General features: G+C 40.8%; 1 protein-coding gene across 1 annotated transcript in view; it reads left to right on the plus strand.

The window, feature by feature from the left end:
* Positions 1 to 13,707, plus strand: part of map2 (microtubule-associated protein 2) — a 45,625-nt gene that overhangs the window by 6,441 nt on the left and 25,477 nt on the right. Inside the window, exons 2-4 of the mRNA XM_008290826.1 lie at positions 7,635 to 7,724; positions 9,386 to 9,460; positions 11,520 to 11,735. Of these exons, the coding sequence (XP_008289048.1) occupies positions 7,635 to 7,724; positions 9,386 to 9,460; positions 11,520 to 11,735 (381 nt within the window). The remainder of the gene's footprint in view (positions 1 to 7,634; positions 7,725 to 9,385; positions 9,461 to 11,519; positions 11,736 to 13,707) is intronic.

Consider the following 13,707-nt stretch of genomic DNA (forward strand, 5'->3'; position numbering starts at 1 on the left):
GCATGGATCCCGGCTCTCTTCCTCCTCCTTTGGCTACATACCTACAGTTTGCACTTCCTTCTCTCTCGGGTAACTAGTCTCCAACCGGACTCCGTGTTGGTGTAGTTTGTCCAAATCACAACCAGCTGCCACAATTTTAGTGCCGTTCACTGTCCCGATGTTCAGCAAAGTCTCCCAGCTGTAAGTTTTGCAGAATGAACGTCTGGAATAGGCATCACACACAAGTATTTCATTTATTTACTACAATTCTTTATTCTTGTGTGACACACACATTCCTCTTCTACTTTCCCCACAATGCAGTTCGACTGCAGACAGCTCAGTTGAAGGTTCAGGTACGTTGCGCTCATATCTGTTAACCTTGAGCTGCTCCTCTCAGGCAGCCATCAGCAGTGAGCTACAGACGTCAAGTAAGCTTGTTTCAAATTTATAGCCTTAAGGCCCAACGCTGAGTCACTGGAGGCCGTTTATCAGACTTCACACAGTCCCCTCTGCAGCCACAAATGACTTTATACATATTTATTATTCACACTTGTTGTCCTTGAGACCTGTAAACAGGCGTGATATATGTACAGTCAGTGGATTTCTTCCTTTAACCAGCAGCTGGTGTGGGTCACTGTCTTACACTTTACTGCACATTATGAAACACATATTAACAGCGGTTTATATTTTCTACCACTTATACAGTTAAAAGTTATAAATAACTTGGCTTCAGACCGCTTTGCAATCTACATATCATGACACAGTCTAATCTTTGAACCTTTTCCTTTGATTTGAATGTGAAAATACTTTAATACTAATTCAAAAAAAACCTCAGGAGCAGCTGCCGAATAGGAGTCCTTCTTTCAAGATTTGTGGAAATGCTGTAGAAACAGACAAGACATAAGTAGAAACTGGACTATGGCATGTATGTAAACAGATGAGCTATGAGGAAAATCACAAGTAAAATGTATTTATGTAGCTTTTGTTTCGTCAAAATTGTGAGTCACTTCTAGAAATCCATGTCGTCTTCTTACACTTTGAGGGCAGCTTTACCGTTTATTACTGTTAGTTTGCAGTGAAGTGACACCACACGGTGAGACCACGGTGACATATGCAATCGTATGTTTTTTTCTTTTTCTTAACTCCATTAGTTCTCACAGGGGATGACTGAGAGGTTTTTCTTTTCCCCCTCACAGTAAAAATGTCATACATAATAGTAAAGCAGTCGAACTCTCGGCACTGCAAACTTACTGGAATATTAAAAGTGGAAAGTTTTTTGTAGAAATGAATTACTTGTTTTCATCTAATTGGATATCTGTAAAAAAAAAAACAAAAAAAACAGCATTACATTTTGTAAAGGTAATTTTTTACGAGTGGTGGCTCTGAGATTGGAGCAGAGGACGTGATATCCAGATTGAAAGTTGACCCACTACAGTTGAACAGATGCACAATGTGGTGATTATCAGCTTTCTAACAAGTCATCTGACGGGTCCAGCCTCCTCTGACAATAGAAGTGGATCTCCTACTGTAGGATGTGGCAGAACAGTGATGTTCAAATGCAGAACTGAATATGTGAATGTGCTACAAAACAGAATGCTTTTCATTGTCATCATACACACAGTACAGCGAAGTTAAAAGACAACTCCAGTGGTGCAAAATACAAGTATAAAAAAATAAGAATATATAAATGTATTTACAAAAGGAGCCAGTATTAAGTACATACAGTCAGGAATGAGTATGGTTACAGCCAAATGGTAGAATAAGTATTTTTCACTGTTGCGGTAAGACCCCTGAGGATATATGAGAAATATAAATACTAAAATGCAACAAAAACCAAAAAAACAACTCTTTTACATTTTTTACATTTTTAAAACATTGCTAACATCCTTCAGTTTTTTAAGCGACACCCTCAAAACATTTCATTCAGAACCATAATTGGTTTGTGAATGTCAAAAATGTCTGCGTCGCTCTCAGTGCCTGGAAACTAAATCATGCTGAACAGGAGAAAGTCAAATGAAAGCACTTGACTTCCTATATTATGTGTTACATGCAGGGATTCTGTATGATACCAGAACATTGTTCTTCCAGAAGAGAAACTGCAGGAGAAACTTAATGTTTAAACTCTGGAGTCCTCGGGGACAAAACTCAATGTATTCATTCATTCAGGTCACAGAAAGGCTTGTTTGATGCATTCGTTAGTTTTCCTGTCGTTCCTTTAAACTCTGGATGAACTTTTCTTAGTGGAGGTGACTGTATGACCACAATCTGCTTAAACAGATGTCCGATGATGATGTCATGAATACTGACTGTCAGACTGACGGATGAATCGTCACAGGTACATGGGCGGCTGTGGCTCAGGTGGTAGAGCGGATTGTCCTCCAATCGCAAGGGTGGCGGTTCAGTCCCTGCACAATCGAAGTGTCCTTGGGCAAGACACTGAACCTGAAGTTGCTCCCGATGGCAGGCAGCACCTGGCATGGCAGCTCTGTCACCACTGGTGTATGAATGTGTGTGAATGGGTGAATGAGAAACACATTGTAAGTGACCATTTACCATTTAGGTAAATGCTGGAGCGTTGAAATGTTTTCAGGTGTGGCGTTTGTGTGGTTATGCGATCATGGACAATAAGACTTTATTGTTTCTATCATGCAGACCTGGTGATTGTGAGATAAAGATATCTATTATTATATACACCGCTTTATCCTCTGGAGGGTTTCCAGGGGCTGGAGTCTGTCCCTTCGGGTGAAGGCAGTCTATTGCAGGACACTAAATCACTCAATCAGACTTTATTTGTGTTGCAAATTTTTATTTAAAAAAAGAAGAAAAACAACAGTCATGCAACATGATATAATGATAAGACACCATAAATAGATGCGGCTCACTTCTGGATGATATTCTAACATACGTGACATTTCTTCTTTTTGTGACACTCTGTGCAACAGGTCATATTCGATTATTGTTTTGAAATCTACCAAAACAAAACAAGTGGTCCTTATCGCAATAAATATTGTCTTCCACTCATTTCATGCTTTAATGTGATGTATTAGAAAAAAAGAAACGCAGAATATTGAATGTTTAATGTTCTGAAAATGTCCTCAGATTCATGTGATGCATCTGAGAAGCATCCCGGCCATCGTTTCCTTTTTAATGGCGGCCGCAGACACAGAGGCTGAAACAGCCGTGACATGTCGCTCGCATCTGAATTACATATGGACCCGAGTCAGTGGCCCACCAGTCTGTTGCCATGGTAACCCCTTCGCGTTACACATTTTGGGTGCCACTGGTATCAAACCGAACACCACTCCTGCTCTCTCTGTGCCCTCTCAGTCCCGCTGTGTGTGTGTGTGTGTGTGTGTGTGTGTGTGTGTGTGTGTGTGGCAGTCTGGCTGTGCTGTGCATTGACTCGAGGCTTCCAGTCGTAGTCTCTGCTCAGAGAGGGAGCGTCCTCGGCTTCAGCCAGCCTGTCACGCAGGTAATACACACTTTTTAATTTACCGAGAGCGTGTGTCTGTGCGGGTGCGTCTGGTATCGACGTAGGCAAAGAGATGCAACGCAGCCTTTCTGTAAATCAAAGCAAGTTTCGGTGGATGCGGTTTGTTCTGCTGTCAGTGGCAACAACGGGCAGGCTGCTGTGTCATTTGACATCACTTTGTCAGAGGGATGCTGAGACAGCCAAACAAAGCTAGTTTTCATCACTGCCAGCCAGCCGGCTCCGTGCATGTGACAAGGTCGTTTTCTTTTTACGGTGCCGCTGCTGCTGCTTTGTGAACGTGCATGTCGATAGATTTGTTTGTAAGACTAGAAATCCATGATTTGTCTGTGAACCCGCTGCCCTCGACATCAACACGGCGTTAAGTGTGTGTTTGAAAGAGATGCATTTATGGTCGTTCTTTTTCTTCATTGTACCCTCGAAGGGCTTATACATAAAGCCAGTCTTTAGAATACGGCTGGAGTAGTCTAGCTTTTTTCTTTTTTCTTTTATATTTCATTCGTTATCTCAACAGACTTTAAGACTTCATGGACTTTTGTCAATTTTACGCTTGATTACACATCATGTCTTATGCAATAACAAAAAAAGCAAAGCCAGCATTTCCTCCGTGTCGCCTATACCTCGAACCTGAGAAAGAAATCAAGGATATAGTGAGAAGAATACTGTCTGGAGGATGGACTGAGATGTTGGGTTGTTTGTAACCTCAGAAAAGCCAGAACTAAAGGGTCTATAAAATATAATGAGTCAGAAAAAGTTGCATTGTTTTAATCCCAGTTTTTAACTGGAAATGTGCAAATTTCAGACAGTTTCTGCAAGAACAAGCTGATAGTTTGGGTTGTTCACAAGAGAAGTGCCACAGATGGAGAGCTATAAAGCATCCTCTGTACAGCCGGCCAATCCAGCATCGGAAAAGTGCGTAGGGTTACCGATGAACCCCCTGATAGGCTGTTTGGGTAGATTAATAATTCTGCTTTAGTTGCACCAAAATCCATCTTCCTTCCGACAAGGTAAAGATTTAAAGTTTGTAATGCACGTGACTCCATCAACAAACCTCGTGCTCGTTGTGATTTTATTCAAAAAAAATATGTCATTCTGGTATTTTAAACTCCTCCAAAAAAACATGGAAATAATCAACAAATCTCAAACACACTGAATTTGTTGTCTCACTCAGAACCATTCACAGAAATCCGCAGCGTTGTTTTACCCCAAGTGTTTGCTCGAGGGGTTGTTGTCAGACGTTACAACCGCCGAGCGGGTCTGACGTCGACGCCTTGCCTCTTGTTTTTCAGTGTGAGAAGAAAAGGATTTTTGCCTGGAAGCACTGAATAGGTGGTACACATTTATTGCACTTTGCTATTGAAAATGGGAAATGGCTGCTTTGAGTTGGTGAGTGGGTTGTGTTAAGTGTTCCCGGAAGAAGTGTGTGTGTGTGTGGATGTGTGTGTGCGCCTGCCAGCTTGTTTGTGTTGATGTGTGGGTGATGTTGGATAAAAAAAAAAGGTCCTGAAACAGCAGCAGCAGTAAAAAAGCATGGCACTGCCACCCAGTCCCACATAACCACTGTTACTATGCAAATGAAGGCTTTGATTAGGACTCTGCAGCCTTCAAGCACAACCAGGCACGATTTGAACCAAATCACAGGCAGACAAACAGTAAACTGCCCTTATTTGGATTCTAATTTGGACAAAACTAATGAAAAAAAATCCCATTTTTTACATTAAAACAACTACATTATTGTTACGTATTTACTTCTTTCTTTAACTGTTCTTGCTCTCGGTCGGTTCCGCTGTAGTCTTTTCCAGTTGTGCTGTACTCGTTAGCACCTGCTGCCCACCAGTGTTACACAGCCACAGAGTGTTGACAGCCTCTCGCTAAATGTTGGTATTGTCAGGAAAAGTGAAAATCTAATATTACTGCAGTTTTCTTGCAAAGAAAATCGGCATTGATGTTTATGTGTGTTAACTATGTGCAAACTGAATTCAGTCGCCTCCAGAGGACGTTCACGCTATCCAGGACTTTCATGTTACCATATGTAGAAGATCTTTCTGGGTCCCCAAGAAAGAATATGTGCAAAATATTAGTTGGTATAAAGACACCAAGACATAAACAAAGCAACGTGGTGTTCGCAGTCCAGTGCAGCGAGGAATGCTCAGACCTGTAGACTAAACAACTGGCTCAGCACAGAAGAGCAGCTCCTCAGGACAGGACTCGGCAGTCCACCTGCATCTCAAGGACAAAGGACACTCATTGGAAGACAGATGTTGGCCTGCAGGGAGGACAGATGGTTTGAGCGAGGGGTGAAAGAAGCCGTCTATGTCCAACTGGAAAGACCATCCCTCAACAGAGGTGGAGGTCTGAGGCATCATCTCTCACCTGTTTACTATTCAGTCCTAAGAACTCTCCCCAGGAAGATAAAACTACATTCACACCAAACTACAAAAGACCCTAACGGACCCCATTGTGGCAGGGTGGAGCACTAATGACCCACATAACGAGGGGGAGGAGCAACAAGCCCCCAATTAAAACTGAAACTCAGGTGTTAGTGGCTCCTTAAGGATATCTGGAACTCCCAACTAGTCAGTCAGAACTGATGAAGCCTCTTGGATGTGATATTAGATTAGATTAATAGAACTAGAGAGATGAAACGTCTTCAAGGAACTCAAGCAAGTCCAGTTGCTACGATTAAACTACCAGAATAACCAGGACCTGGATGACTGAGAATCTTCACAGACACTGTGTTGAATAGATTTTCTGATAAGTTGATGTATTTTTGGTTTCAAATGCAGGACAAATGCCCCTCTTTTAATATTTAAAAAAAAAAAAAATCTTCACAAATAAAAAAACAATACCTGTCACCTAAACCAAATGGCCTGGAGTCCAAAAGACCCCAAAAGTCCTGAATAGGGTTAAAGTCTCTGGTCGATCATCGATTAAACATCTAAAAACTTCTCCCTGTGTATCAAAGATATGAGTTGGTTTTTTTGGGGTTTTTTTAAACAAACCTTTATTTAACAATGAATGTGCACACAGAGAATTGTACAAATAAACAATATGACAGACGTGTGCTCATAATGATAAATGTATTTTAAAATAATTTACAAAAAAAAAAAATGCTTAAAAACACACACATAAAGGGGACAGGAGGAGGGGCATCATTGTTCTTTTTGGAACAGTTCTTTAAATATTTTAACATTTTTTTTCCTTTTTTGTTTTATTTTTATTTAATGTTTTAATATGTTCTTCAAAGTCAACAGATAATTTAACAAAATCTGGTTTTACATTTGCCAATAAATCGACATTTGTGAATGTGAAATTTGCCAATTACAATTATTAAATTAATTACGATTTTAAAAAATTTTTTGTGATAAAAGTGAGTACAATCAATTTTAACATCAGTTTTAGTTTTACGCAATATATAATTCTTAGAGATCGTTGAATAAAACAAACCAAAAAACACTCCACTATACTTAAAGTTGTAATATAAGTATAATATTTCAGCTTTACATGTTTAAACTGATTCTAAAGATACATCAGGTAAAAAAAGAAAACCTGTCTATATCTCTACTGTTCCTGTTGGACTAAAGAAAAAGAAAATCTAATTAAATCTTACCTCACACTTGCCAGTTCAACATCCTTTTTTTTTCTAAACCCAGCAGTTTTAGAAATAATAAAGACTGTAGGCCATCGCAAATGAAATGGCTCATTTCATCCGGTATGATGAAAATAGGGCAAAATTGAACTCATTTTAGGAAATTATGTGCCTTTAATCTCGTTTTTAGCTTGCACTTTATAAGGACGGTGGGTTTCTATGGTGACACTCACAGCCTTTACCGGCAGCCTTTGTATCGCCGCAGTTATAAAAAACAATTCCAGCCCACTCGCGCGAGCTTTCATCTGGGATTGTGAGTGACATCATTCACAAAATAGAGTAAAATGAAATGAGTGGAGGATTATACTGATTTTTTTTATTTTTAATTTTAACATCAGTATATCCTGTGGATGGACCGTCATGCTATCTTTCAGCAACACCTGGCAAGCTCCTCTGAGGAGTCTGTTCACCTTCATTACAGCCAGTCTACAGTTTTAAACCACATGATTTCCTTAAACGTGTCCAATTTAAGACATGGCATTGATCTCCTGTGTTTGTGTCCCCGTGTCTGCTCAGAACAAGTGTCGGCGCGCATCGTACAGGAAGTGACGGCAGAGGCGGTGGCGGTACTGAAGGGAGAACAGGAAACTCAAAGGCTGCCATCAGGTGAGACTCACACATCATCACATCTGTATCCTACCGTTGCTGCACCGTAGTCGCCATGGAGGAAGTTGTATCTCCAACAGGGCCAAACATTCTGCTGTCCAAGTGCAGCTCGCGTGATGGTTAGGAGTCAGTCTCACGACATCACACACACAAAAAGTTTTTCATTACTTTATCATAAGACGGCATATTTACAGAGTAAACACTGATCCTCAGAAGGCAAAGTACAGCTGAGACTGAGAAGACACAATATTACTGTGAAGCCGGACTCAACATGTGACTGGGTTCAAGGTTGGTGCTGAGAGAACGAGTTAAAATCATGCTGTTGAAAGTTGTAATAGTAGAAAAAAACCCCAGCCATCTAAAAAATACAGCAATGTTTTACATAATTAATTAATTACATCATCTTTTGGGGGGATTTTTAATGTTTAATGAAGCATATTTACATGTGTAAGAACTGAATGGTAATAATAGCCGCCAATGCTTATGTACAGTTGAAACCAGAACATCCACTGTATAAAAAGACACAACTTTTTTTCTCTCACTATGTGACATAAATCAGACTTTTCCTATTTTAAGTCAGTTAGGATTACCAGAATTCTTTCTATTTGCTAAACGCCAGAATAATGAGAGAGAGAATTCTTTATTACTTTCTTCAAAGTCAGAAGTTCACATACATCTCCTTGGTATTTGGCAGCGTTGCCTTTAAACTGTATGACTTGGGTCAAACTTTTTGGGTTTCCTTCCACAAGCTTCTCACAATAGTTTGATGAATTCTGGCCCATTCCTCCTGACAGAACTGGTGGAATTGAGTCAGGTTTGTTGTTCTCCTTGCCCACAAATGTTCTCCAGGACTGAGATCAGGGCTTTGTGATGGCCACTCCAAAACATTGACTTTGTTGTCCTGAAGCCTCTTTATAGCTAATCTGGTGCTATGTTTAGGGTCATTGTCCATCTGAAGACCCATTAGCGCCCAAGTTTTAACTTCCTGGCTGATGTCTCGAGATGTTCAATATTTCCACATAATCTTCTCTCCTCATGATGCCATCTATTTTATGAAGTGCACCAGTCCCTCCTGCAGCAGAACACCCCCACAACATGATGCTGCCACCCCCGTGCTTCACAGTTGGGATGGTGTTCTCAGGCTTCAAGCTTACCCCTTTTTCCTCCAAATGTAACGATGGTCATTAAGGCCAAACAGTTTGAAGGAAGTAAAAAAAAATTCTCTCTCTTATTATTCTGATGGGCTGCACCGTTGCCTCACAGCAAAAGGTCACCGGTTTGCATCCCGGTGAGGACACTCGGGATCTTTCTGCGTGGAATTTACATGTTCTGGATGGATGGACTGTTCTGACATTTAGCAAATAAAAAAAAAAAAAAGGTTATGTGTCTTTTTATGGAGTGGATGTAAACTTCTGGTTTCAACTGTATTTACCAGCAACACCAGCGTTGATATTCTCGTCTCACTCTCATCAAAAACATGTTTATTTCCTAAAAACTACTCATTTTGCTGTTCCTGATGTTTTCATGTTAAAGCACACAAACATTACAGTTAAACTGCAGATTTTCCTTCCAGTGCCAGCCCTCATAAATGTCAGCAGATGCTTGCTGTCCTGTACATTGTGTGATTTATATAGCTGTACTCCTCTGTCTCTCTTTTGTAGTTGAAGACACCACCAATTTGCCTCCCTCTCCTCCCCCTTCACCTGCTGCAGAACACTTTGGTCCTCTGGAACAAGGTAGGCCCAGAGCAGTGCGCAAACAAGAGTGTGTCTGTCGAGGACGAGAGTGTGGTTTCCTTCTCTCTCCTCACGTTAGGAGTTTTGTATTCGACAGCACATTGGGGTGCTGCTGCTGGTGTGTGTCAGCACTGAGCGCACTCCCCATCTCAGGACACGCCCCGCCTCCAGGGGGGGCGACAAACCACATATCGATAGCAGTTTGAGAAACCTACCAGAGTTGCTAAAAGCAGGAACATGTTCACCTTTTTTCTGTCATCTTTCCTCTGAAATCCTACTACCTCGTCCTCATCGTACGCCCGGAACAGATTAGCACCTCCATCGCCATCGCCCATCTACCTCAGAAGAAAGACGCACTCACACGCATGATGTTATACCAAGTGCACTCTTTTTGTCATCCTCTTCTGCCATTCCACTCTCTAACCTCCGCATCTCGCTGTCTTCCAACACACTAATATGACAGCCAGTTTTAGGTAACCCTCCGACTTCTTGTTGTTTGTCTTTTTTTTTTTTTTAGTTGTCTTAAGTTTTGCATGTGTGATCATGGTGTTGTGTTTTCTGGTCATCGTCTGCTGTTTGTTTTTATTTGGCTGTGGCTCTGAACTTCTAGCTTTATAACCATAACACATAGCAAACAAAGGACAATTAAAATTGGCAAATGCAATGCAATCTAGATGCGTAGTGTGTTAACTTACATTCCTATGTTGGAAGATTATGAACGCCATAAATAACTTAAAATACCTCATTTAGACATTTTAGAGCTAAAATGTAAAGCGTAATTTCTCCTCCAATCATTTTTCCTGGGTGGTTATTTGTCTTCAATTGATAAATTTTAAGCAGTGGCTGAACAGTGGTGGTGGTGTAGTTATCTGGGCTGTTGTTGTATTTGTTTGTCAGTAGTTTCTGGAAGGCTTAGTCACCTTTAGAGCTACGTGGAGGGAAGTTGGGGTAATGTTTAGTTCCAAAATGGCGACCAAATGGTGTCATTGGCCGGCAAAAAACACACACAAGTGCTGCTACACAAGTATTTTACCTGTTGCTGTAATTGTTTACTTTAAATGTCGTGTGTCTTTGATTTAGCTTTTATTATTCCTACTTGAAACCAAAATCTTTCTTAAATTCTGCACTCCGCTGACTCTGCTGGTGTCAGAGTGTGGCTGGCCCCCAAAGCTTTCTTACCTTTGAGTTGCTCGTCACCGTCTCGTTCTTGTCATTGTCCCGTGTGCGTTGTGTCTCTCTCGCTCTCAAATAAGCTTTTTGTCTTCCTTCTTGCATTCCCCTCTCTGGTGACTCTTTTTCTGTTTTTGTTTGCTGTTCAAATTTGTCTAGTTTTTTTTTTGAGTTTCTCCTCGAGCCCTGACCCCTTTTTTTCCACTGCAAAAAATGTCCATCTTAAAAAAGAAAACTTAATCTGAGGCTAATCACTTATTATTGCCTAAAAACTTGAAGCACCACAGCTGGCCCCGTTTGGATTATTGATCTAGAATGATCTTCAGTTCAATCTAGTGTCTATAATTTACAACTGGGGAGCCAAACCATAAAAGAGAAAATGATCATAAATTATTCCAGCGATCCTCCTGAAATATTTATGGGTTAAGATACTATCCTTCCAGGGCACTTGACACTTTCTGCTTTAATTTTCTATTTTCTGTACAGTTTAATTCAGCCTTGAATGGCAAAAAAGGAAGAAACCCCTTGATGTACAAGTCATATACATACATGGTGCACTTTGACTGGGGATGAATCACTTTTGTAAACTGTGAAATATTTAAATTTTGAGTTTAAAGAAATCAAAAACTCAATAAGGAAAAAAAAAGCAGATGTTTTGTATCGTTTTGGAACAAGATCGCAAAATCAAAAAGAATCAAAACTACATTTGAAGACTACTTTGGATGCTAAATCACCTTTAAGATGGCCATTCTTTGGTGTGTCCTCCATTTTTATGACTTTTTTTAAAACCGTTCTTTTCCTTTCTTCTTCCCTCTTCCTCACGCTCTCTCTTTCAGTCTGTGTCCGGATTTCCCTGCAGTTCTTCTCCTTGTGTCTGTCTTGTTTGTAGATGTAGGGGATGAGGAGGAGGCGGGCCCTCTCCGCCGCTTCCAAAATTCTCGGGAGAGGTGCAAGTTCCTCGCCCCCTCCATCTCAGTTTCCGTGCCCGAGGACGACCCCTACCACTCCGACGAGGAGTACTATGAGCACCCATTGTTCAGCCCAGAGTGGACGCACTCGGGCTCTCGCCCCACAGGGCAGGCCGTGGCCTTTAGACAGATTGAAGGTGAACCACGCATGGTTCCTCTTTGCCATTTCCCCCCCTTCCATCTCCTCTCTTTTTCTTTTCTCTCCCTCTGTGATTTGACCTCCTCCTCCTTCCATCCCTCCCTTCTTTCGTCTATCCGTTTCTCCGTCCGTCAGTCCGTCTCTTCGTCTCTTCGTCTGTCTTTGTGTGCGTTTGTGTGTCTCTGTAATGTTTGTTCACTCAAAATTTGACAACATATTTATTTAACGGTCATATTTCGTTTTTCTTTTTGGTTTGTTTTACATGAAGCCATTGCTACCTGTGGTTGCCATGCCGTTGACTCAATACATAGCAGTGATGTCTCTAAAATACGACGTTTCTGTGATTCACTCAGTGGACATTGTCATCAGGAAGAGCACATGGCCCGCAAGGTTGACTTTAGAGACGTGACCTGAGGTCCATGGCTTTCATAAATGTCTCAGAGACACTGTGCATGACCTCTATGCACAGAAACCTCTCTACGCCAGTCATCTCCCAGAGTTGTATTTTGGTTCATTCCTCGAGACGACTCATTCCTTTAACCATGCTGTACTATGTCAGACCCTCTGCACTCATTCGTACCTACTCTTACACTCTCACTGTGGCAACAAGGAAGACTTTCAGCTCCGACACATCACTTGTTCTAAAAACCTGGGCCTCGTTCCTATGCAGTCTCAGTGACTTTTTAATACTCATCCACTGTCAGTGCCTGTGTGACTCAACAAGTCCTTCCACCTGCGGGGGTTATTTAGGGTCATAGTTAAGTTTTCAGATTTATTTAAGAATATACACACAACCTAAAGTCTCCCTTTAGAGCATTACATAATTACTGTGTGACGCTTTTACTGTGGCGTTTTAGAACATTACTTCCATCACAGTTTTCAGAATTTTTTTAAAGATAAAAGTAGATCTTGGTCTGCCCCCTTCAGTGAGAAAGGATAATGATAAAACTACAACCCAGGAAGCCTAGAAGCCCAATCTATGGATGTACAACACAGATAAGAACTCTGGATTTATTATAGCTCAGCTTGACGCCCTCAGTATCGTGAGGAGACGGTCGTGATAGATCTCTAGCGGATTTACTCTTTGTGACTCAGACTGACGTCCTTCTGCAAGCTAACTACTAAAATATTAGCCAGCTAGCCTTGACACATGCCAGTTTTGAACCATTTGAAGAATAGACGCTGAAACTTTGAGACATTTCCCCATTTGAGTTCTATTTTCTTTTAATAATTTGACTTTTTTTTTCTTCGAAGATCATCTAAACTCCTCAGCATTCGCACAGTACAGGGTTTTAATGGCTCATAAGTTCTAAAAAATATATTAAATACAAAAAGCAGTATGTCAAGCTATTTATTCAAACTGTGGTAATAGTTTACTTATAGTAATGTAAAACTTTAAAATTACAGATAAAACCAAGGATTTAATTCTAGCCATGGTGAGAGTCCTCCCTGTTTTGAGGACCTTCTAACTTTGCTCCACTATTCCCATTCCTGTGTTGCCCTTGGCCTGTATACAACCATCCAACAAATGCTCGTATTGTGTTCAGAAATCCGATATACAGAATGTTCCTTTTCAAAAATTAGTTGTCCAAATTGTCTGACAGAACCTTGGACCTCCTTGGTTTTACCCTTTAGGCTATTCAAAAACACACAACTTGATCCTCCACGTGATGTGAAACTCTCAGTCCATTACAATCAAAATAAATTCTTTGCCAGGGCAGCTTCAGCCACAGAAAATAACTTCATTTATATCTCCTCCCAAAGCTTGCTGTACACTGTCACAGCTTTGCTCTCCTTATAATCCACTGCAGCGGCATGTTTAAGTTAGATGAACTCGATTATTATTATTGATGGAGCTGAGAAAATCTTTCTAAATGGCGTTAGCTATGCTTTTAAACCCCTTAACGTGTAATTTTTCTCCCCCTTAAGTTGCTCCACAGTTGATAAAATCACCTCATTCCTCACTGACT

This window comes from Stegastes partitus, unplaced genomic scaffold, assembly GCF_000690725.1.
Source record: "Stegastes partitus isolate 25-593 unplaced genomic scaffold, Stegastes_partitus-1.0.2 Scaffold697, whole genome shotgun sequence".
Taxonomy (NCBI): domain Eukaryota; kingdom Metazoa; phylum Chordata; class Actinopteri; family Pomacentridae; genus Stegastes; species Stegastes partitus.